Genomic DNA, 26,875 nt, shown 5'->3' on the forward strand with positions numbered 1-26,875 from the left:
AATGGTACATGTTTATGTTGTTGCCCTAATGTAATGATTAATGGTACATGTTTCTAATGTTACCCTAATGTAATAATTAATGGTACATGTTTATGTTGTTGCCCTAATGTAATGATTAATGGTACATGTTTCTAATGTTACCCTAATGTAATAATTAATGGTACATGTTTATGTTGTTGCCCTAATGTAATGATTAATGGTACATGTTTCTATTGTTGCCCTAATGTAATAATTAATGGTACATGTTTATGTTGTTGCTCTAATGTAATGATTAATGGTACATGTTTCTATTGTTGCCCTAATGTAATAATTAATGGTACATGCTTGTGTTGTTGCTCTAATGTAATCAGTTATGGTGTTCGTTCTTTTTTTTTATAAGTTAATTATTGATCGTGTATGTTTCTGATATGATCTTAACATAATTACTAATAATTTACTCTTCTGCTATAGCATTTAAAATGTAAGTATTGATGGTTCATGTTCATGTTGTTGTCGCAGTATAATTATTATTATTTATGTTTCTACTATGACTTTTAAAAATGATATAAAATGATATATATTTCTTTCTCTTTATCATTTTATTAGTTCATAAAAAGACTCTTCTAAGTTTTGCAACAGTATCCGGTCATGTGACTTCTTTGTTCAATACTGTATATATCCGTGTCAGTGTAAATTACTTGTACCTGATGATGTCAAAACGTTGTACGTTTGCTGTTATGTTAAACTTATATTAAAGTTTTTCTTCATTACCCATTCAAGCCATCTCCAAGCATTACTAGGCTCAAAGTGGGTTCCTCGTCATCGAATTTTATCGGTGTGTTTCTAGTTGATCATATTTTCAAGGTTCTTTGCCACATTGTCATGTCTCTCTAAGTATTTCACGAAAACTCACATATATAATCTTGACTTTCTTTTGTGTCTACAAATTTTGTACCACCTGTTATGTAATCTTTTGCAGCTGTTCAGTAGAATCTTCATCTTCACATCTCCTTTATTTCATCTTCATTTCTGGTTGTTTAATCCTCCTTTTATTTCAGTTTCGTGTCTTGCTGGCTAATCTTTTCCTTTATTTCAGCGCGTTTCAATAACAGATAGACGAGTTTTAGGAAATTTAAAACTAGTTTATAAGGCCCACAGTTAAGCCTCTTTGCTTTACAGATTTGTGAACCTACTCTAACATAGTAGTTCTCGACTGTATGTGTTGCTTCTGAAGACCGTATGCAGTTTTCTTGTTTGCCTTTCTTCGGTGAAATCTATCATTGATATTCGGAATGAAACCTCTGAAACGTTGTTTTCTAGTTAAGTGTAAAGTGTTTCTGATCAAATACTCTTTAAGCCTTTCTTCTTTCTTATAGAACTTCAATTATTAATTATTCTAAAAGTTCTACACGATTTTTTACATTCATTTTACAACAGCGTCATTACGCGCCCTTCATTAAGAACTCTTTTTTTTCTTTTTCTTTTAAAAAGTGATGTTTAAACATAATTTTCCAACCTAAAACTTATAAATTGTTTTAAAATTTCATTTGATTACACGCTACATTTTTACACGAAATGAAAAAGAAACACCTAATATAAAATTTGTTTTGTTTTATTCTTTAAAATAACACCAAAACTACAGTGTATAGTTTCAATTCACACAAATGTACTTCATTATTCAAATCGAACACTCATGGTAATTATGTTTTATAATCACACTGTATAAAGATACGACGAAGAAATTAATGTTCAAATATCTCTCAAGAATATTCGTCCAGGACAAAACTAATTTAAAACAGTGCAAACTCTAATGTTAATAGACGAAACAAGGATATAACAAACACCGATAACGTGGTTAAGTATAGCATTTCTACACACGAACAATCAATAGTAAATGCGACTTTCTTTGTTAAATTTGGACTAAAGCTACTCGATAGATATCTGTGTTAGCCGTTTTTAATGTAGAATAGATACACTGGAAGGAACACAGCCAGTCAACACCACAGTCAACTCTTGGGATACTCTAATCAGATAGAGGGATTAACCATCACATTATAACACCCCACATCTTCCAGGATGGGATTCGAACCCATGATTCGTAGTGTAGCGTTCTAACCACCAAGCCATGCCATATTCGTTAAATACGAGATGTTGTCTGTGTTAAATTATTTCTAAAAAACCTGTCCCTTCTGATGATTACTTTCAAGTTACAGACTTATTTTTATACGTTGTACAGTTCAGTGTTGGTGAGGTCCATATAATGCGTAATTTTAAGTGATCTTATGTTTGTATATTTTTTATTTATTTTTTAAATGTTACAAAACTTAGAGGGCGGATTTGCCCAGCATTAGAGTTCTGGATTTCGGTGATGACGAGCTGGGTTCGAATCCGTGCATTAACACTTTAAGTTATGGGTGCGCTATAAGCGTGACAGTCAATCTTCGTTATGGTTGATGGGTGGTAGGGTATTGCTGGTTTGCTGTCTTCCGTCTTGTCAGTATTTCAGAATTAGAGCCGACGCCAGATAGCCTTAGTAGCTTTGCCAGAAATACAAAATGCAAATTGCAAATAACACAGATCAAAGAACTGATCTAACCTTTACATGAAAAAAAATATATATTTCAGAAAATGCGATTAACTGTAATATTGATATTTGTTTGCATTTTGTGTGTGATTCATACGTCATTAAAAACCCATAACCAGCAAATTCAGGGACCCACAAGCATATGTTGCATAAATGGTTTAGAAACACGTGTTTAAAAGTCATTGGGATCCATACGGACCCCAAATGTAACTGTAGGATTAAGTAAGGGTTGTTTTCTTGGAAACAATATAACATGACTATAATCAATAATATCAAATCAGTCACAGACCTCAAGATAAATTCCAACACATATACAAGTTACATCAGTCACAGACCTCAAGATAAATTCCAACACACATATACAAGTTACACAAACAATATCATTTCGAAATGATATTGTTTGTGTAACTTGTAATTATTTTAATGCTAACAAATGAAATAAAATATATAATTTTAAAGCCAGGTAGAGTTTTAAAAACTGCCATAAAGTTAAGGTGTCATGCTTATAAAGAGCCATGTATTACATCTTTTACATCGTCATATATAATATCGATATGGAAGCATTCGGTAAATTTTCTAAGTGTGAGTGACGTGAAAGTTTGAAAGCGATTGTCCATTAAAAAAAATCTTAAAAAATTTATATTCAATTTATATCAGAAATATTGTTAAATTCTAAGAATTCTTAGAATACTTATTGTATTTATGTATGAGATAGAAGATGTAACGTTAAAAGGCCTGTGTTTATGTATGAGATAGAAGATGTAACGTTAAAAGGCCTGTGTTTATGTATGAGATAGAAGATGTAACGTTAAAAGGCCTGTCTTTATATATGAGATAGAAGATGTAACGTTAAAAGGCCTGTCTTTATATATGAGATAGAAGATGTAACGTTAAAAGGCCCCTTTTGAGTTAGTGTTTGGAAGAACAATTGAAAACAGTAAAAAATGTTTTTGTTAATTACTTTTCTGATTGTACAATAGTATTTTCAAACAAGAGGTTCAAAATAAATAAGTTATATCTCCAAATGATTAAATGATTTTCTCGAGTTTTACTTCATCATGGAAAATACTATAAATTTAAATTTCAAAGACACAGAAAGGTGAAATCACAAAAATACGGTGTTTGTGTGTTCTTTCTCTTTTTGTTTAGTAGTATTTTGTTTTCAGTTGCTTTTACCGGTTCCGTTTTTTTATCCAGCATTGAATACCTTATAATTACGACAATAACGTTTCTGTAACCATTTTTTGTAGAGATGAACATCAATATCAAAGAGTGAATGTTGACTATGAAAATTCTTCGGCATTCGTTTGAGCTTTCATATAATAAACAGCCCCACTTCCACGTTGTTTAACTTTCAACCATGTCGAAATCTGGTTCCATTTGAAGCATAGAACAAGACCAAACACTAACGCAAAAAAAAAAAAACTTGTCTATTGACGATGTTTCTGTCTCTATGCTGAGGCCTCCTTCTTTTCGAAATATTTGGAGTAGCGTGATTTCCATAACTAAATGTTTGGAGCGCGATCCTCAAAGAGAACTGTGTTTGGTTAGGCCTCCCTTGGATTTTATATGTGATAGATTTATTGGAAATTTTATGTTGTTTTTTTAGGTGCAAGTCTCCGGAAAAACTTGAGAATAATCTTCTTATAACCGTTCCTGACAACGACTTTGTTTGTTTGAATACAAAATATCATTGGAGCGAAATGTATGACAAGGTAGTTTGGAACATAACCATAGGAGTCATCAGCATGGCTGCGCTTTTTTGCTTGGTTGTTGAGCTCAAAGTTACACAATGAGTGATCTGTACTCTGCCTATTGCAGGTATGGAAGCCCGAGTTTTAGCATTATAAGCCCTTAGAATTACCACTGAGCCACCGAGGGTATCAAAAGATAAGAAAAACGTCAGTTAGTTTGCCGTCCAAATACCCAAAATCTAAGCCTACACTAAAATAATAGCTGCTGACTATGTATATTTCAGTTGGGCGAATGAAAGGCATAACGCACTTGTTTGTTCAGTTCTGGTATTTAACAACGGTGGTATGTAAATTCAGAAAAAAACAAACAAGCTAGACACTATGATATACAAGAATCTGCTACCTACATTTTTAACTTTTAATATAAATATAAGACAGTAGAGGGCAAGGGAAAGTTTGTCCATTTCCCCCTGAAAGTAATAGCGCGTGTAATAAATATACAGTATGTATATAAATATGTATAAAAGGTAGCCAGATGCTTCAAGACTTGAATACGAAAATACGAACAGCACAGCAGTTTACGTTTAGTTTTGACTTAGTCTTAGTGGTACTAAAAAAACCACATTTAGGACTTAATAGAAATATATGGCTCTACACTTATTTTGTTTAACAAAAACACCTTTCGAAGCGTATAAGGCAATAGAAAGGCGAAACGAATTACTACTCTGGAGATCTGAATTATAAATTACAGATAGTATTACTTCACGTATAAACTTATTGATACTTCTGACGTTAAAATTCGGGCTTTGATTCCTGCTATGGGTACAGCATAGATAGATTACTGTGCATCTTTGTGCTTAACAGCATACAAACAAGTACTGAAAGCAGCCGAGGTTCCTTATAACCTTGCCATAGTAGCTTCAAAGACCAGTAAATTGAGAAAAGTCTTATGCGACAAACTGTATCAGTTTATCTGTACCTTAAATATTATAAAAATTTCATATGATCAAAACTTAAAAATCCACCTGATCCGATTAGTGATTTATTTCGAGTGATTCAATCGCTATCAGGGAGGCCTGAAGATCAAATACAATATTCCTACAATGTAAAAAAGCTAAAAAAAAATACAATTTCTAATATAAAACGTACGATAAATTCTAAAAGAGTTACATTTAAGTATGATCTGTAAAATATATCTGGAACGTAACTGTATGGACGATTGTCATTTCAGTAATATATATATACCAGGTTTTCCCATATACCTGACATACTCTAGTAGAATCTAGTTACCTAAGAATAATAACGTCACATTTGAAGTTATTATTCTTAAGTAAAGAGGTACTGTTTCTGTAATCTAAAGAAAATACAGAAACAATAAACAGAAACGCTGTTTTAAATCGAATAAATATAACTTCAAGCATGTTACTGAACAAGAAATCAATGCAATTTGCTGTAAAAAATGTAAAATACTCACAATAAAAGATCACTCATTTCAGCAGTCAAGTTGCAATATTTTATCCACTTCAACTTGCAGTCACATCTCCAGGGGTTGTCTCGGAGATCCAAAGTTTTCAACTTACACCAGGGTATGGCATATTCGTATAGGGTCTGTAAGCTATTGTTTCTTAAGTTTACTTCATTCAACCTCATTTGGAGAGTTTTGGGATCCAGGATTTCGTTGAAGGCAAGGCTATGTATAGTCTCCAGATGAGGGTTGGAGTGAAGTCGCAAAATCTCTAAACGTCGAAGTTTAGAAAAGGCTAACTTATCAATAATTTCCAGTTTTGGCATGTTACTTAAACTCACGAGTTTAACTTTGTCTAGACCCGTAAAGGACTTCAAGTCAAGACGATCGATTGGATTCTCATCAAGATTAATTTCTTCAAGTCCTGAAGCACTTCTAAGAGCTCCTATCGGCACTTCTTGGAACTCGTTTCTTGATAAATTCACCACTCTTAACATTAAAAGATTGTGAAAAATTCCTGGTGTCATATGATAGGCCTTTATATCAGATAAATCAAGAAATTCAAGAGATTTCATTGGCTGAAACATATCACTCTGGATGTATTTTATAGGATTCCTTGCAAGAGTTAAACGTTTTAGTTTTCTCAGTTCCTTAAAAATATTTTCTCGGAGTGAACTCAAATTATTAGAACTTAAGTCCAATATTTTCAGTTTGGCAAGGTTGCTAAAAACGTCCTGATGAAGCTCTCCTAATACATTGTCATTCAAGTAAAGTTCTTCTAGCTCAGGAAACTCATCAAACGCTGTAGGCTCAATAGTTTTAAGATTATTAGATGCAAAGTAAAGACGTTGCAGATAAAGATGTTGTTCCAAAACGTTGATAGTATGAATCGCGTTTTCACTCAAGTTCATACTAATAGTTTTAGTTGGCCACAAGGCTCCTGAAGGTACAACTGTATAGTTTAGTCCTGAGCAGTCGACGTTCATCGGCTGTTCATTCGGAATATTAGCGTTGGTCTCTTCACATATGCAGGTTTTACAGAGGTCACCCGCATCACAATTACATTCTGTGAGAAACGCTATCCACAAGAATATGTAAAGCATCAAAGCCCCTGATCTGTAGAAAGGGATAAAATATAAACAAGTTAAGTAAACTTAACACTTTCCCTGGAAGAGGTCTTTCATGAACAAGCTAACTCTCTCTTATCTGTCTTAATGGTGGAATTTGACCGTCAATTTTATTGCACATCTACGACTCCCAAGTACGAAGCGATTTATTTTTTTGGGGCATTTGGATTCACAGACCGAGAACGTTAATCACGTGGCCATTAATGGCCAATACCCGAAAAGAAAATAAACATTTCATAACCTAAATTGAAAAACAGTACAAGCACAAAAATTACAAATATATTTCGAGTATTGACATATTTTAATCAATGTTGGTCGATTTAATTGCTACCAAGGGGTCCTAAAACCAGATATAATGTTTTTATACTACAGTTTATTGTTAGTTTGAAGTTAAGCACAAAGCTACACAATGGGCTTTCTGTGCTCTGCCCACCACGGGTATCGAAACCCGGTTTCTAGCGTTGTTAGTCTGCAGACATACCGCTGTGCCACTGGGGGGGGGGGGCTTATGCTACAGAACAATCTGAGTTGTGGAATTAAAAGTAATTGTACAGATGAATGCAAGATTTATTATATATCTGACATTTTCATTTATCTTAACATCTAAGCGTCTGATAGTATTAAGCACAGTAAAGTTTACATCTAAGTAAACTAAAGTAAAAAACGTACACAAGTTACAATGTTAATTTATCTATTATCGCATATAGGCTGTACTTAATTAAGGCTTAATTAATGTTAGGCCTAAGGCAAGTGGACTTGTATATTTTGCCCTGGTCATCATTTCAACGAACGAAAACACAGTTATTTATGATTATATCAGAAACAACATCTGTAAAAACATCATTCTACAACCTTCAACTGTATTTGTATCATAAACATGAATTAATTGGCATTTTCAATCTTAATGACACCTTATTTTACATATGGCCAAACAATCAGGTCAGAAACCTCTAAAGTTCAGCCATAGCCACCAGTAATATAAAACTGCTGACCAGAGTGGGTGAGCAACCAATCAAAATTACCCGTATATTACGCATTTATAACGTTCCTAAAGCTGAAAGTGCTCACAATATATTGTAGCTCGAGTCTTAGACCTTTCGATCCGCAGACCGTTACGCTAACCACTACACCACGCTAACCCTAAAACGGAAGTAAAACTTTATGCAACGTGGTTTCTTGTGAATGGCGCAACTAAAAAAAACGCAGTCAGATTATTGGCTATCACCAATGTCGTGCTTCACAAGAGACGTGCAAATGTTCGTTATCTCTGCGCCGCCATTTTTAGAAGCTGCGATTGTTTAGCAGTATTGAGGGTTTAAAATTATCTATACTCTTTCTTTGAGGCCCCCCCCCCCCCAGTGACACAGCGGTATGTCTGCGGACTTACAACGCTAGAAACCGGGTTTCGATACCCGTGGGGGGCAGAGCACAGATAGCCCTTGTGTAGCTTTGTGCATAATTAAAAAACAAACAAACAAACAAACTTTCTTTGAGGATCTTATATGCAAGTACTATCAAAGACGAGTTAAAAATAGTCCAAACAAAACATTGATATTGCTGATGTGCTTATTGAAGAGTATTTAATAAAACAGTTTTATCGTTTTTCTAACCATTTTCCTAATATCTGAGTTCCTTTTCCTACAAATAAAATATCTGGAAAATTAAAACTTTGTAAAATGGACGGCAACTGTCTGTTGTAGAGACGAAAGGCGGGAGACTTTCGAAACGTCGTCCTCAACAGCTGTCGTCCATTCTACAAAGTTTCATCATGAATTATCTACCTAAACAATCCATCAAAGAATTTAGAATATTGTCTTTCCTGGTAATTCTATCTTTGTTAATTTTGTTGTTACTGTCATTCTATATATGTCTATATCATAAATTATACCGTTCTAATATTTCAGAAAGAAATTATCACTAACGTTTTGTAAATTTCTCTGCTTTTGGTTTGAAACGGGAAATATATATATATATATATAGTGACGACTATTGTTTGTTATTTCGCAGGTCTAGGACTATGAATCCGAGGGTTCATGTTCCTTTTCTACCAAAACTTGTTCCGCACCTTGGGGTTATTGGTGGCTGTAAGTAACAGTCAAATCCCATTATTCGGTCAAACAAGAGTAGTCCAAGAGTTTTCGGTACCTATCAGTTCAAAATTAGGAAATATTGTGCAGCTTTTCCCAAACACCAGTTGTTGTTTTTTTTACACTAAACTCAGTAAAAAGTAAGATATAAAGAAGAATATGAAGCCAGAAAACTCTGTGTGGTTTCACGACATGAAAAGCCGAAACACTTTTTTTTTTTTACCCTGTTATGCAACCTCATCTTAAGACCACGCCCTCTATTTCGTTTTGGATCTAAAACGTCTATGATTTTTCTGTATTGTGCAGAAGAAACATAACAGCTAAACGAGAAAATGACACTTACCTCTTCGTGTTATTCATAATCGTTGTTGCGGCCACGATTTGTACAGAGAAAGTGCAGACAATGATTACATCGATGAAGTTACAGGTACAGGTTTACACACATAACCCACTCATTGGTTGGCTCTTATCACCAAAGGGATGCTAAGCCACATATTGTGTCATAAAACTGGTATACACCTCTATGCTGAACATACAACCGTTAGGTTTCTCTCTCAATTGAAGAAGAAGAAGAAAAAAAAAAAACAGAACCCCACTTGACATAACACTTGCGTTATTCAGATGGGGTTGGGCGTGGCCTAGTGGTTATCATAGTTGAACTGAAAATCCGAGAACTTCTGGTTAGTGGCAACTATCCGCAAAAACGCAGAGATTCAGCGTTTGAATTTTCTATCCTCACAACAAGTAATTATACGTGTATTGAAAACGAACCCGTTCTTCACGTGACATTTAAAGGAATTGTTTAAAAACAAACTGTTTTTGATCTTCAAAATTAGTCCTAGTTTTGATTTTTGTAGGATTAAAGCAAAGGGGAATTTAGAAATTAAACTGAAAAATAGATTCATGTGTGTACAAACGTTTATCTATACCACACCTGTTTGTTTGCTGTTGTGGTTGTTTATCTATACCATACCTGTTTGTTTGCTGTTGTGGTTGTTTATCTATACCATACCTGTTTGTTTGCTGTTGTGGTTGTTTAATTAGAATTAGCTCTAAACTTGATTTTAGAATTGTTCAGCAAAAGATAGGTACCTGAATGGTGAGTCAATAAATTGTAATCATTATGAACTTTTGTTTTAATAACTTGGCATATACCTATTATATTAGTCATAAGGCATTAGTGATAAGGCTATTACAGTTTTAAACACTACAATTCTTAAACTAGTCCCTGTCGTTGTATCAAATAGTTTACATAAATAGTGTTCCGACCACTACTGTCTTAATTGTATCTCAGCCGGCCTGAAGAACTGTGGATAGAGCGTCGTCGGCAATGGTTACAACAAATATTGTGTGCTTGAAATACTATTATTATACGCTCTTCTAATTCTTGAAAAACTGTAGTGGACTAGATTAAGAATGTAGTGTTCAAAAATGTAGTAGGCCTAGTACCAATGTCTTATGACAAGTATAACAACAATCACTCTTCACCGGTTCGTGAAAGGAGTGCACACCGTAACAACTGTGTTTGTATAGCCTAATTAAAATGATATATTAAATTAAAGATACTAATTATGAAGCTAATTTTTAGTTTTGATTTATGTATTTAGTAATGATAATTAATTCGATGTATAAAAACTATACAAATGTCATTACCATTACTGTGACAGCTTTTTATTCCATAGAAGTGTAACATTTTAGGTTTTAACTTTCAAAATATTGTACTCCTGATGATGACGCAGCAAGACGTCAAAATATAATTTATGAGACTGTTTCGAATCACACAACATCTTAACTTTCAACAATAAATTATTAATTATTATATATATTAGATTTTTAGATTGGGTAAAGTCGCATTCTTAAATATTTATTGTGTATCATTAAACGTTGTTTTTTTTTATTTTCTTTAAACGTTTGTGTTACTTAAAATTCACACAGGTGTCGTCTTAAACTTGATCTAACTAGCATGATTATGCAACATCTGACTACTTTGGTATCGCCGTTGACAAGTGTTTTGCTTATTTCGCTTTCAGAAACTAAGTGATTACCGAATTTGAAGATTTTTTCAAAAATATAAAGTAACGGTAACTACGCATTTGTGTCAAAGGTTCTTTAGACATAGCAAAGGAAATGACATGTTGTGCGAATGTGGAATGTACCTTCCAAACCTGACTAGCAAAAGAAAACAAACAGAAAGAGATTTATTACATCGTAAGTTTTTAGCAGTAACACTTTTATTTATCTGCCTGCAATCTAAGTTATATAATTTTCACTCTGACGGTTAGTTTATAATGAAATTAGTTCATCAACCAAGGGCAGAAATATTACAGAAACGCATTTGAGAAAATCGCAATTATTTACTGAAGAAAATATCACCCTTGAAAAGAGCTCACGTTTTCGAGTTGCGTTTTAAATATGTTATTTAAACATATTATTTTAGAATTCTTTACTTTTAGTATATATATTTTTACACGCTTTTAAAGTAAACTACTTTTACATTCATCGGGATAACACGCCCTTGTTGTAAAATAACTTTAAAAATAATTTGAAGTATTTAATAATTTTAAGGGCCCTCTAGCGATCTATACAAAAACTTCTGTCACGCATGAAGCTTTAAACCTTTTTGATATCTTATTTCGCCCTCTTGTGGTGGGTATACAATACAAATTATATGTCTTTACTATACTAACGTCTTTTTCGTGTTTATGTTACCTTTGTATTTGTTTTTAAAGTTGTTGTTTTTTAAGGTTAATGTTACGGATGTGAAAACCATTTGTAAAAAAAAAACATGTCGTAATTTTATATCATTTCTTATTAGCCGCAGCATAGCGACTCATAGAATAGCTCTGCGTTTTTTTCAAGTACAAACTTTTAGCTCGTGGCTGCATCTCTTGATCTAATTACAGCCGCGGTTATTGAGGATTCCCTCTTGTTTTAGTATTGCCTTCAACATTCTGAAACTAGAACAAAGAAATGTTTCCATGACTTTGGAGTATCCGCGTTTGTATAATGAGTCATAAAAGTTAAACATGACTTCATATACATCTTACAGCGCCCTTTTCACATTTAAAAACACAAGCTTTACATTGAACACGCCAAATTACATCGAGAATTATTATCAAATTAGTATATAGGATGTTTTAAACCTTCGTTTTTCATGAAAGACCCAATATAGGGTGGTCCAAAAGTTGCATCTGAGCGGTTTGTTAATTCTTTTAATTTTCATCTGTTTTAGATTAATATACTAACATACGTAAACTGCACATAATCATGGCACACAGACTGACAAAGGATCAACATGATTGATAAAGGATCAACATGACTGTCCTTTGTCAGTTATGCTGATCCTCTGTCAATCATGTTGATCCTTTGTCAGTCATGATGATCCTTTATCAATCATGTTGGTTCTTTGTCAGTTATGCTGGTCCTTTGTCAATCATATTGATCATCTGTCAGTCATGTTGATCCTTTGTCAATCATATTGATCGTCTGTCAGTCATGTTGATCCTTTGTTAATCACGTTGGTCCTTTGTCAGTCATAATGATCCTTTATCAATCATGTTGGTCCTTTGTCAGAACCTAAAACCGTTGATCGTTTGTCAGTCATGCTGATCCTTTGTCAGTCATGCTGATCCTTTGTCAATCATGTTGGTCCTTTGTCAGTCACGCTGATCCTTTGTCAATCATGTTGGTCCTTTGTCAGTCACGCTGATCCTTTGTCAATCATGTTGGTCCTTTGTCAGTCATGCTGATCCTTTATCAGTCATGCTGATCCTTTGTCAGTCATGCTGATCCTTTGTCAATCATGTTGGTCCTTTGTCAGTTATGCTGGGGTTGTCAATGTTCGATCACATTTCGATTAGAACAGCGTATTCACGGATATTTCTTCACAGTAAACTATTACTAGTAAAACTTCCCTATCGTCTATCCACTCTGTATTAATGTGAATCGTGCTATATGATGTCATGTCTGATGTCATGCAATCACAAGTGTTGTGAAACTTGTTTCGATGTCACGTGACAATAAAAAAATTTTCAGCCGCATCAACAAGAAATGTTATTTGTAATTTTGGTCCAAATCTGATAAATAAGTCCTATATGGTGGACTATGGTTTTGAGTTTTAATCACCAAAATCAAATTTTACCTGTCATTCAAACTAAATTTAGCTGTAGTTGGCTTTATCGTGATGGTTCAATAGTTCTTACACCTCTTCTGTGTGGATAACATTATTTGGCTCGATTCCTGCCCCTCTGAAGACTGTTTTCGAAACCCGTGGTGGGCACAACACAACTAGCCTATTGTGTAGCTTTGTGTTAGCTACAAACGCTCGATTCCAGATGTTTGAAACTGTAAAAAAAAAAGAAATACCCGAACCGAGGGGTTTTCGTCACATTCTGGTTACATATCTGCGAATATTCACCATGTACAATAAATAGGCTTAAATGTTTTTTCGCTTGCATAATTTCGAGAAACGATGTTTATATGATATTTTCGTTACCGTTTTTATATCATATGTGCGGTAACAGCCTGGTCAATATATTTTTAACTTCTTCTAGAGCTTGGAATACTAAAAGTTATTAAGATGCATAATTTCGCATCTGATGATGTAAGAGTCAATATTCAGTGTAAAGGATTATAATGGGAAATATTTAAAAAAAAACATAACATAACATTTATATCACGGTCGTTATTCAGATTTGCTGGAGATGGTCCTCTAATTTAGAGCCCTCATGTTGTGTTCACTTTCAGCTGAATTAAGTCTGTTTACGTGTGTGTGTGTGTGTGTGTGTTTAATAAAACATAACAAAATGTTCATTTCATGACCAAGTTTGAGTCTATTCTCTTCGTTCAATTCACTCAGATAGGAAACTCAGTTTAATGTTATCTGCTGCTCTTCTGGTCATTGCGGTCACTCACCAGAAACAGTTTGAGCCATTGGTACGTTGTTATCCAACCTAAATAAATATTATTAATTATAGCACAATAGTTATGTGGTTAACAACTTAAATATTTGTTATTTAGGGCTGGGCACGGCTTAGTGATTAGAATTCCAAAGTGCCTAGGTTCGAGCCTATGATATGCCGCTGAACATGCTTACCATTTACAGCCGTGAGTTGTTCTAACTAAGACGGTCAACCCCGTTATTTCGTTAAGGGTAGCTAGGTAGGTGGTGGGTGTTGCAGACTGGTTACCCTCCCTCTGGATAGAAGCTCTAAATTAGGGACGGCTACAATCTTGGGCTCTCTAACTGACCATATGTGTCGCATAATGTGTATTTCACATTGATAACACCAAGTGTTCACATGCAAATGACAAAATCACACTGTAGTACTAATACGCTGTTTCTGTAATTACGACTAACTAACCATATTGTCTCACATTGATAACACCAAGTGTTCACACGCAAACGACAAAATTACGCTGTAGTACTAATACGCTGTTTCTGTAATTACGATTAACCAACCATATTGTCTCACATTGATAATACCAAGTGTTAGAAACAAACTAAAATATTTTTGCATGTACCAACTGTTGTACCCGATGCTGTGAAATCTTCAGAGAGGTATAAATGTTCAACTGATTATATGTGTGTTATTTATTTGGAAAAAGTACTACTTATAAACCTAGAATATAAACATAAATCAAGGAGAAAAACGTGTATTCAACTAATTTACTAAGGTGGAATATTATATATTGTAATACAGATATTTACATGTTTTTTTTTATAACTTTGGTACTTCAAAGCGTTGTCATAATTTACAATGTATTCAGTGTTATCTCTACTGTTACAATGTACGCTTCAGTTCCAGTGAACTTTATCCACGGTGACACAAACCACCGGTTTTTATCTCCATATCTTTGAAGCTACCAAGCGGTGTCTCTAAATGCTAGTGTGTTGTTATCCTACAAACACTGTACACGGTGACATAAGCTACTAGTTTTTGTCTCCATATCTATGAAACTGTCGAGAGGTGTCTCTACATACTAGTGTGTTGTTATCCTACAAACACCGTACACGGTGACATAAGCTACTAGTTTTTGTCTCCTCATCTATGAAAATGTTGAGAAGTGTCTGTAAATACTAGTTTGTTGTTGTCCTAAAGACGGTTTTTATGGCGACAAATCACCAGTTTTAGTTTTTCTATCCATAAAAGAGTCACCAGCGAATTTATCTAGAAACATTTCCCATGGAAAATATAGCATGTACAGATAAAACAACACAGAAACCGCTTTCACAAATTAAAATTATCGTTTTATTTTCAAGTTGTTTTAGCCTACACATCGCCTCCATAATCACGAACACAAGAAAGACTTTGTATTACGTTTATTATATATTTTTATTCTAATTACACGATTGTTATACTTGTTTTCCAAACACGTAAACATTTCTTTATATTAACATAAATTGAACATTAACTGTTTTGATCAGATTAATTAAAGAATAAGCTAGATCAATTAACATGAATATGTTGCTCACAGTAACATTATTTCTTCGGTGATTTGTGTTATAAATAAATGAAATCAGTGTATAAATATGAAACATAAAATATCCTAAAAAGTTGAAGCAAATCTTGATGAATATGGTTCTAAATCTTTATTTGATGACCGATCTTTTGTTCCCATTTTACTGTTCAGTAACTGTATGATATATGTGATATTTATGAAGGAATGTTTTTTTATTATTTATATTTCTTTCTGCTGAACAAAAACGAAAGTGAGATATCAGTCAACATAGTTTTTTTTCTAAAATGAGAAAGTGGATTTTATTTTCTGTATAAGGAGATTGACGTTAAAGTATTTGGTAAATTGAATATTATAGTAGTTTTATTTCTACGGAATGTTAACTCCACGTGTTTGAATAAATCAAATCAAATCACGTTTGTTCACGTTTCTAATGTTTAAACTTCACGAGAATTGAACTAAGGTGTCTGCTTACTCGGATTCTCGAGTTCAAAACGCTTAATGTTTAGTTATTATCATTGTTACATGTAATTAATTGGTTCGAAAGAGCTGATCTAAGGATCAGCACTATGATCCCAATCAAGATCTACAGTGTTCTTGTTGGATTTGATGCGACTGTAAGTTCGCTGCATCTCAGCGCGAGGTTTGAGACAGTAGTTCCACTTATACAAAACGTACGCAAAGATGATCACTATCATAAACACCAAAACAAAAGACAGTATGGTTAAGATTATGATTATGTCAGTGCTGAGTTCCAAACCGCAAACAAAGTCTTCCTCTTTCAGAGAAGACACAGGACGTTCTTCCAACTTTCTTGGAGATCCACATCTAAGAACAGAAACCAGATATAGTTACGAAAGATTACCTTTTATTCTTTTAACAAAGGTAATGGTGTAAATAATTTCTGACAATCAAAACAGAATTAGTCTAACACTGGATTTAAAATGTTGCCTAAATAACAGGTTTCCAATGGTTCGGGGTTCAGTAGGTTTTCTTGGAAAACTATTCAAGCCTCAAACTTCTTGTATTAAATCTTCCACTACGTTACAATTTAACATGTATATTATAGAAGAAAGTTTTCTAATAACCTATATAGTTTACGTAATACGCAAAATACACCAATATGAACTGTAGAATATCACATATTATATCAATTTAAATTTAAAACAGCAGTTATTTGGACGAGAATTTCTACTTGTAAACATTAACATACGAAAACAACATCTACATTCTGCTATAAGACTTCAAATAATATCCGTATTTTAAACTTGAAGTAATAAAACTAATGGTTCAAATAAATCAGAATTGCTGACTGCATTGTAGATACGACATCAAGTCATTTTGTCGGAGACGGTTGTAATTAGTTATTTTTATTAAGCTCTGCGTTTATATCAAATATTGCTGAAAACGCTTTACATGAATGAAACCTGTCTTTTCCAATATATTTGAAATATAGTAAAGTATAGCTGTATGAAATAAGATTTAAATTCAATATTTTTTATATATTAAAGATGAATGCTGAAGCAGAATAAAAAAAGGTTAGGTCAGCTTCAAACTTTGCAAAATACAAATCTATGTGCAATATGTAAAATCTTTAAAAGTTCCGGATTTTCTTCCCAATTATTGGAAACAAAAAAAAAGGATAACATCAGGTAGTGGTGTATTAAGGATAACATCAGGTAGTGGTGTATTAAGATGAAGTGGTGTATTAAGTATGACATCAGGTAGTGGTGTATTACCTGATGTCATCCTTAATACACCACTACCTGATGTCATACTTAATACACCACTACCTGATGGCATGCTTGGAGTTCTTTGGTAGACTAGTCCTCACCATCCACTGCAAGCGACAGTCACATCGCATTGGATTATTTGAAACATCAAAGACCTCCAGCTTCTCCCATTCTAACATTGAGTAACTCAGTGTTTCCAGGCGGTTTCGATGTAAATAGATTTTCTTCACGTGGACAACTTCTCCAGTATCATTTCTTCTAAAGGCATCCCGATGTACGTTGGCTAGCAAAGGATTGGAACTGCAGTGCAACTCTTCTAGTCTCTTTAGACCATGAAACGCATGGGGATGGATGGTTTCCAATTTGCTCATACTGTCGATTTTCAGTACAATAAGCTTTTCAAGCGTTTTAAAAGCATTGGGTTTAATCTCTTTAACTGGATTTCTACTGATATCTAGATGCTGTAGCTGAGTGACCACCTCGAGAGATTTGGAAGGAATGTCGTCCAGAGAGTTACCACTTAACTTTAGGACAGTTAACTTCGTATTAAAGGTGAACACGTCATCTGGCATTCCTCTTAGACCAGTCCTTTCCAAATGTAGTTCACTAAGGTTTGGCACGTACTGAAATATATCTCTTTGTACGGTGTACAAAGGATTAAAGTTCAGTTTTAAAGTTTTTAAATTTTTTAATGATTTAAGAGCGGTGTCAAAGAAGCTTTGAATTCTGTTGCTGCTTAGATCTAGAATTTCTAGCTGACTTTGTTTCTCAAAGGTATGATCTGATAAACTCCAGATCTTATTATTGGAAAGATCTAAAGATTTTAAATTTTCCAGTTTGTTCAACGCATCACCAGCGATGAAGTCTATTTGATTGGAGGAAAGATCCAGATGAAACACACTATTTCCGCTGTTAAAAGTACCGGAATTGATGCTCTCCAGACTATTGCTATTCAGGACCACCGTTTTCAGATTTGAAGGGAAGTTTATCCCAACAGGCAAATTGTCGACGTTTCTCCGGCTACAGTAAAGAAGGTCTTCAGGAAACACACTAGGAGGACATACACACTGCTCACACAGTTTGTCAAAGCTTTCACGGCTGTTATCACTAGAAAAGAAAGGTATCTGGAAGCTGTGGCAGTGCACGATGAAAGTCCATAAGACTAAAACTGGTAAACTTTCTCGAAACATTCTTTTTCTTCTTGGAAACAAAGTCTGTTGGGAAAGAAAGACAGCAGGATCTTATATAACGTTTACGAAGTTCTACATGTACGAATACAAAACATGAACAAACATTACGAACGGTTTAGTGCTTTTTTTTTTTTTTTTAAAGACTAACAAATAAGTCGTTTTGATAGAGAGTGACTATTTTCCCTGATTCTGAAAACACTTATGTAGACTGCTAATATGTTTTGTTTCAATGGAAGACATTAAAGCATTTTATGGTTATTTATAACCAGCGTTTAGACTTGAGTAGTTTGAACTCTGGTTAAAACGGCAGTTCTGGTTTGACAACATGTAATAATCCTTTACGATAGATATTTCCTAATATCTGACACACTTACATTTCCTTATTTAAAACAAAAATAGATGCACCTTCCCCCGTAGTTTAGTAGTAAACTTCAGGATTTTAACGATAAAAATCGGAGTTCGATACCTGTGATGGACACGACGCAGATCACTTATTATGTAGCTAATCCCATGCGACACGTAGAAGACTAAAACGCAGATTACAGACTTTTAAAGTTCACGCATAGCCGTACTTTAATCGATTAGTGGAACTGGCATATCGTGACTCAAACCTCGGACTTTCTGGTACTCTAACCATTAAAATACACCCAACCCAGGAATAGAAGGAAACTCAAATTGAAGCATGGATTCGGAATTTTTAAAGATGCAAGTTGTGTTATATGATACTCCTTCTGTTCTAACGTGTTTCTTGAGCATCACTTTTGTTTTGAAAGTTTAGAAGCTACATGAATACGTAGTATTGTAGGAATACCGAAAACAGACGGTAATTATTGTGATAAACGTTTATTCACTATTAAAAAAAACAAAAAACACTTTATCATAATAATAAGGCCTGGCATAGCCTGGTGAGTAGGGTGCTCATCCTGCAATCTGATGGTAGTGGGTTCGAATCCCTGTCACCGAACATGCTCGCCCTGTTAGTCGGGGTGACGTTATATAGTAACTTTGCGTTGGTAAAAGAGTATCCCAAGATTTGTCGCTGGGTAGTTTCGACTAGCTGCCCTTCCCTAATTTATCACTGCTAAAGTATGGACAGCTAGCGCAGATAGCCCTGAAGTAGCTGTGCGTGAAATGCAAAACAAAGTAATCGTAATAACCACTTAAACTGGACTTTTAACTCAAGAAAAACTATTAAATTAGCTGCACCGGAGATATTTTTAAATCTTTCTTTCACCATTAATATCTTCTACAATACAAGGATTCACGAGAAAACCAGCAGCTTTGCTGTAGATGTATTAGTCAATAGGTTTAATAGGTCATTTCTGTCTAAAATATTTGTTAAAGATTTATCACTAATTGCTGATGAGATAATACACTTTAGAATACTTTATTTAAATCATATGTGTGTGTGTGTGTGTTAAAGACTTATTTTCTTTTTCACCAGAGGTGAAATTGAAAAGAGAATCTGTGATGTATAGGCCTAATGCATTCTTTGATTAGCCGTACCCTATGCTGTGGACTGTAGTTTCTCCTATTCAAGGCTCATCAGCACAGCTTTGGTCAACAAATCAAAGAAACACCATTAGTTTATTATAATGTTGGAGTATATATAATATCTAGCTTTATATATATATTTTTTTCTTGACCACTCTTCTGGATTAGACAGTTTTTACCCAGTTCCCACTCTTTTACTGCGTAAGCTTTTGGCCTAAATGCAAAAACAAATACCGTTGATCAAATTTCTTTGATGGTGTTTTAACGTTTTTCTTCATTAGTTTGACATCCCACTGAAATATAGAGGGTTTATCATTTTCTTAGTCACCGCCAGGTGTTTGTTTTAGGTATATAGCAGAAAAGATTGTTCGGCTTGATAATGTTATACCAAAAACTTTCCTGTAACAACTTTCAGTAACAACAATTATATATGTATTTCTTGCTAGTCTGCCATCTACAGTAATATATATCGTAGTACGTTTCGAGAGCGTATGTTCAAATATTTTTTGTTTATTTACTAAGACGTATACATTATTTAATACGTAACATATATCTGGATTGCAGGTTCTTAAAGACAGCATATACACTTATAATATACATATTTAAATCAAGATGCTTATCAGATAAAATTAGCTTCACACGCTGATTTGCAATTAGGGTTACGTTTATTTGACTACACTAGAAGGTTATATATTGCAAGTTACTTAAGTTTTTGTTGTTTGTTTGTAATAATGACTTCTATAACGTTGTTAGTTTTCTTTATTAATCGTCTCTTAATATTAATCTTATGGCCACTAATGAAAAAATCAAATCACTTTTTTTTTTCACTTACCTGATTCAAAATGGCGGAAGAATCCTAATAAGTTCTCACGAACCGGGCATGTACAGTTTGAAAGAAGCACACTCTAACTAACATAGAAAACAGCTCATAAGGCACTTATCTTTATCACACGAGCAAAGTTCAAGTGATCCATGGTAACCAAATAAAAATGATAACGTTTTGTGTGTAACCCTGTTGCATAACGCAATGATAAACGAAATTTCCTTTAGTTTACTGTTTTTAACTACAGTTGCACAATAGTTGTGCCCTAGCCTAACGTTAGCGTTTTTTCTTTATATTTTACTTATTAGGCAGTTAGATCTCTAGTAAAACTGTACTATATAAAAAACAGTTATAGTGAAATATATATATATATATATACACACACATACACATTTTTAATATATTTATATCTGTGTGTGTGAGAGAAATAGATGGGGGAGGGAACAAGATATGTATGTATGAGCGTGGTGGCAGGTTGTGTGCAGCTGATAAAAATCGCTTTAGTAATGGTCTACTTTCACCTTAGCCTCGTTTGATTTTCTCGAGGCCTAACTAAGCCTAATACATTTCTTTATCAATATATATATATATATATCATTTCCTGACTGTTCTGGCTTAATATTTTCACATAAGAACAATTATAAAAAGATTCAAGCACGATATAGGAAACAATAAAAATACTTATGTGTCTCAGTCGCAAGCAATATAAAAAAAACCAGAAACCTGAAAGAAATAAACTGCCTTGATACACGGAGTAATTTTTATGTTTTACTATTAGATGTTGCAGCTGAGAAATTTCTTCGAAATTGTTCTCTTTACGATATGTTTTCATAAATAAGGCCCTCGGGTGCTCAGTGGTAAGTCTGAGTGCTTATAGCGCTAAAAATCGAGTTACGGTACCAGCGAGGGGCAGTGTACAGATAGCCCATTTGTAGTTTTGTGATTAACAATTAAGAAAAAACATAACTAAACTTATTAAATAACAACCATACGTTTTAAAGTTTAGATGTTTTAATATTTCTTCAAAAATATCTGTTTTAAAATTATAAATCTCTGATTCTCGTTCACATTATTTAGAAATTGTTATTTTACAATAGCATATGCCCTGTTAGAAAAGTTAATAAGTTTAAGTGGTGCCATCTGACGAGTATAAAGAACAGTTACTGTAATTTCGGTATTAATTTTGAAATAAATATAATTTTCATCTTTTTCCTTGTTTAAATGTGCAAAAAATGACGTCAGTAGTGTTGTTTTTAGATATCGTTTTTAAACACACGCACACAGAAGCAAACATTAAACTGATAAAGACAATCATGATAAAAATACGAATCTATTTTATTTAACTATCATTATAATTCAAAAAGAAATATTAAACTATTTAATTTTTCTCTTCCTTCAAAATAATAAGAAGCCGAATACGCATTGTGGCTTATGCTTCATATTAAAGCACAAACGTTAGTTATTAGTAACCGATGGAAAATGGAATTGTGTGAATTGTCTGCTTACGTTTGCATTAAAATTACACTCATTAAATTGTATTGTACAGTATTTGTGCTGATATGTACAATTTAAATGGGCTGTCTCAAGCATAACAAAGTTAGTCTTAATTCATTAATGCTACTACTGTGGAAAGTTGATTCGTCCGTTTGCTAACCTAGATTTGTGTTCGCCTAAAACTGAGGATATTGATTCTGCACTACACGTTGCCTCGCACTAAGTCTTTCTTTTGGTTTGTTAAGTTAGCAGCAGAAAACTCAAAACGAGATTTAGTAAAAAATTCTGTAACGAACAAATAATTCTTATTACGCTAAAAATCAGGTTTCGATACCCGTGATAGGAACACCATAGATAGCCCATTGTGTAGCTTCGTACTTAACTACAAATAAATAATCTCTTTAATATTATAGAAGCGCAAAATTGCACATGTCAGTAAAGTTGTCGTGAATTAACTTATTTATTTATTTATTAATTAACTTATTAATTTACATATTCAGTCCAGTGATATTGATTAGTTCTATGTCTACTATAACTTTTAAAAATCTCCTTCATCCATTTAGGCCCGGCATGGCCAGGTGGTTAGGGCAGTTGACTCACAATCTGAGGGTCGCGGGTTCGAATCCCCGTCACCAAACATGCTCGCCCTTTCAGCCGTGGGGGCGTCAATCCCACTATTCGTTGGTAAAAGAGTAGCCCAAGAGCTGGCGATGGGTGGTGATGATTAGCTGCCTTCCCTCTAGTCTTACACTGCTAAATTAGGGACGGCTAGCGCAGGTAGCCCTCGTGTAGCTTTGCGCGAAACTCAAAGACAAACAAACAATCATCCGTGTATAAAAATTTGGTAACATTATAATGTGATAGTTGGTCGCAATATCAAAATGAATGTCCAGTAAGTCATTGTAGCAATATACGTCCAAAAAAATTAATATTACCCTCTTTCCTCTCGGTGGCTCAGCAGCAAGCTTGTGGGCTTATAACGCTAAAATCCAGGGTTCAATACATATGGTAAGCACATCGCACCTTGCAGTTTTGCACTTAACATTAAAACAACGAAAGGTTAACAACAACCCAAAAAAATTAACTCTCCAATTACTGACTCGTTTCAGTTCCGTTTCTGATAGTGGGTTCCACATATTTACATATACTGAGCGTACAAAACGGCCAAGACAAATTAATGAAAACACCCACTTTCTATGTGTGCTCAGCAATAATTAGTGGGATTACATCATGGACCCATACGCAATTTAGTACACAAATAGTTTTCGAAAAACGGACCTCATTTTTTGTCCTTATGGATAATCCTAGGGTTAGAACAAAAGGAGATGGTTGAATAAAAAAAATCTTCTAAATTTAATAAAATAACTTTAGTATTTGAAAATATCTTACAGAAGTAACATAAGAGGAAACAGCCTTAATATGTAGTTTTAAACTGTATACAAATTCTAAGTATTTATTTCAAGTGTAAAAAACAAACAAAAAACAACAACTTAAACGTATTTCTGGTCGATGTCTTTCACTCCTTTTTTCTTAAAACTACCATATATATAGAGCGTTCGTTTCTTGTTAAGCACAAAGCTATACAATGGGCTATCTGTGCTGTGCCCACCACGAGTATTGAAACCCGGTTTTAGACGGTATCAACCCTCAGACTTACTGCTGAACCACTGCGGGATTATATGGAACGACACAGGATGAATCACTATAAACACCAGTTCCATACAGACTTGTTTTAAGGCCTTTTATGTCACACATTCATTATTCATGGTGGTGAACACTTTGGACATATGTTTAATATCAGACTGATTCAGTGATCATGTAAATACAACATAATCATGAAGGAAGAGTTATTTTGTGTTACTTCTAGTTTCGATTTCCTTTACTAGAAGGTCCAGTAGAACGAAAAAAAAAGTTGAAAGTCTAATGTATCCTACACCCTAGATTGACTGTTGTTTGGCTACCAACAAACCAAGTTGTTTGTGTAGATTAACGAAGAAAGACTGAAGGACTAATGATCTACACAAACAACTTGGTTTGTTGGTAGCCAAACAACAGTCAATCTAGGGTGTAGGATACAACGAAGAAAGACTGAAGGTCTGATGATCTACACAAACGATTTGGTTTGTCGATAACCGAACACAAATCAATACAGGGTGTAGGTTACAACGAAGAAAGACTGAAGGTCTGATGATGTACACAAACGACTTGGTTTCTTAGGAGACTAGCACCAATCAATATACCGTATGTCATGTAGTTAAGCTTGGATTTGTGTCTGTCTCCAGGCGTTTTGTTGTGAGTTCTCCACAAAGTAAGATTAAAGTAAGCCGTTCTGCGACTCTGTCTTCAACACGTGCTTGTTACAGACAATCTAATCCTAAGAAAACTCACGGGTCTAGAAAACAAAACGATTTTAATACGATGTCTAAAATATACTGAGAACTGTTTTATAATACTCTAACTTATAAGCAGTTTTACTAAATTAATTAAAGTCCCGACGGTGTTAAAAAGCTTTTCTAGAACTGCAAGGAAATCCACTGAACAGTACGTTAAAAATACTAGATTGTAAAATCACTCATCAGTTCGTAGACCGTTCAAAGCTTGGTTATCAACAAAAATGAGATATTTCATATAAAGAATGATATTTCTAATATCATTAAAAGCAGTTTTTTGTACTGGTATCATTTGAGATTAAATTTTCAATTGATTACTTCTTTTCTTTATTTTCGCGGCTGAAACTCAATAAGTTAAATTTTGATTTGCGTTTCTCACGCTGTTCATGATGTAGACATGGTGTCGTCATTTGACTTTATTTGATAAATGTGTAAATGATCGTGGTTTATAAGTGTTTACTATTAAAGTTTGTTTTTTTTCGATATCCCTGTTACTAACAAAAAAGTATGATTGAAATATTTATAAGAAATAAAAGAAAAGCTGTGTTTAATTAATAATGAAATGTTATAAGGATGTACCTATTAAAATGGCACAGGGCTAAGTGTGGGTTAATGGTTAGCATGCCAGGTTACGGTTCACAATGTCCAAGGCTCAAGCTGAGATATGCCGTTGGACACAATTCATATTTTCAGTTACGGTGCATTATATCTGTGACATTCAATCCCATTATTTAGTTAATAATATCTATGTAAACGGCGGGTACTGCAGACCAGCTGCCTTTATTATTTAGCGGCTCTAACTTAAAATGACTTTTCCTGAATCTTGAGGTTTGGCCTGGACATGTATTGCATGAAACCCCCTAAGTTGAATAAATAAGGGTTTGAAGATCAGTATATTTCCTGTATCTCCGAGCGTGGTCAGTGGTTAGTGTGCCAGACAATAGATCTATGAATTCGTCCTATACGTTATGTTCCCCCCCCCCCCAAAAAAAAGAGTAGTGCGTTTTGGAGCCGTGGGTCGTAAAAAATGTATTTTTTGTCCCTGAATTCACCTCAAGGAGTTAGAACCTTAGTTACGTTTCTTTCTTCTTTGAAAAACAAATTGTTTGTTTGTTTTGTTCTTAAGTACAAAGCTGAGCAATGGGCTATCTGTGCAGTGCCCGTATCGTGTATCGAAACCCGGGAGCGTTATAAGTCTTCAGATTTACCGCTGAGCCACTGGAGGAGGGGAGTAAAAGCAATTTGAGTGTTAGGCCTAGGAATCTTACAGATTTAACTTCTTCCAAAGTAATAAGTTATGAGACTGAAAAAAAAGGCATTTCTTTCTACATCTCTGACTAGTTGGAAAAACCCTCGTTTCCTACCACTCATCCGTTGTGAAACGTTTATAGGGTTAGGAATTCCAAAAAAATTACCAAAACAAGTAAATCCCGCCAAGAAAGCTTTTACTTCTCTTTCTGTGTTCCTTCTTTTTCTTTATCTCCGTTTCCGCTCTCCTTTTTTGGATATCAGGATATTAAAAAAAGAATGAAAGTGGGCTCTTTGGGTCTCATTTTTCTTGTTTCCATAATAAACATGATTAGAACATAATAACAAGAAACTATTTATTTCGTCAGTTGTTGCTTCGTCAGGGCTACTAGTACAAAAACTGCCCTGATGGAGACGCAACGGCAAAACGTTGGATGAAATAAAAAGTTTTCTTTTATTATTATCAAAGTTCGTTTTATTTTATATTTTTGTCACCAGGGGGCGAGGCCACATTTATAAAAACCTACTCCTCACGGTAACGTAGGTTTTTCTGCAACACTGGTGTAAATACCAATCTACTCACCCATTTCATTTCAGCCAACGTTTCGCCGTTGCTGCTTCATTAGGGCACTATATTGCATATTGCACTATAACCCTGATGAGGCAGCAGTGACGAAATAAATAGTTTCTTCTTCTTATGTTCTAATCATGTTTATTATTATTATTATCATCTGAAGAATAAATGTCCTTTTCTTTCTAACTATATTACCAAAATATCTATGTCCCTCCAGCTAACTATATTACCAAAATATCTAAGTTCCTCAAGCTAACTATATTACCAAAATATCTAAGTTCATCCAGCTAACTATATTTCCAAAATATCTAAGTTCCTCCAGCTAACTATATTACCAAAATATCTAAGTTCATCCAGCTAACTATATTACCAAAATATCTAAGTTCATCCAGCTAACTATATTACCAAAATATCTATGTCCCTCCAGCTAACTATATTACCAAAATATCTAAGTTCATCCAGCTAACTATATTACCAAAATATCTAAGTTCATCCAGCTAACTATATTACCAAAATATCTAAGTTCATCCAGCT

The 26,875-nt window shown here is 34.1% G+C and overlaps 1 protein-coding gene across 1 annotated transcript; it reads right to left on the reverse strand.

Moving 5' to 3' along the window:
- Window positions 1-5,727: 5,727 nt before the first annotated feature.
- Window positions 5,728-20,770, reverse strand: LOC106470582. The gene is made up of 5 exons (XM_022399198.1): window positions 20,645-20,770; window positions 17,189-18,342; window positions 15,953-16,223; window positions 9,280-9,335; window positions 5,728-6,838 (listed from the first exon to the last, which is right to left on the reverse strand). Exons 2-5 carry the CDS (start codon window positions 18,316-18,318, stop codon window positions 5,728-5,730), a joined length of 2,568 nt encoding a protein of 855 aa, XP_022254906.1. The 5' UTR covers window positions 18,319-18,342; window positions 20,645-20,770.
- Between the last annotated feature and the right edge of the window lie 6,105 nt (window positions 20,771-26,875).

This window comes from Limulus polyphemus, unplaced genomic scaffold, assembly GCF_000517525.1.
Source record: "Limulus polyphemus unplaced genomic scaffold, Limulus_polyphemus-2.1.2 Scaffold4099, whole genome shotgun sequence".
Taxonomy (NCBI): domain Eukaryota; kingdom Metazoa; phylum Arthropoda; class Merostomata; order Xiphosura; family Limulidae; genus Limulus; species Limulus polyphemus.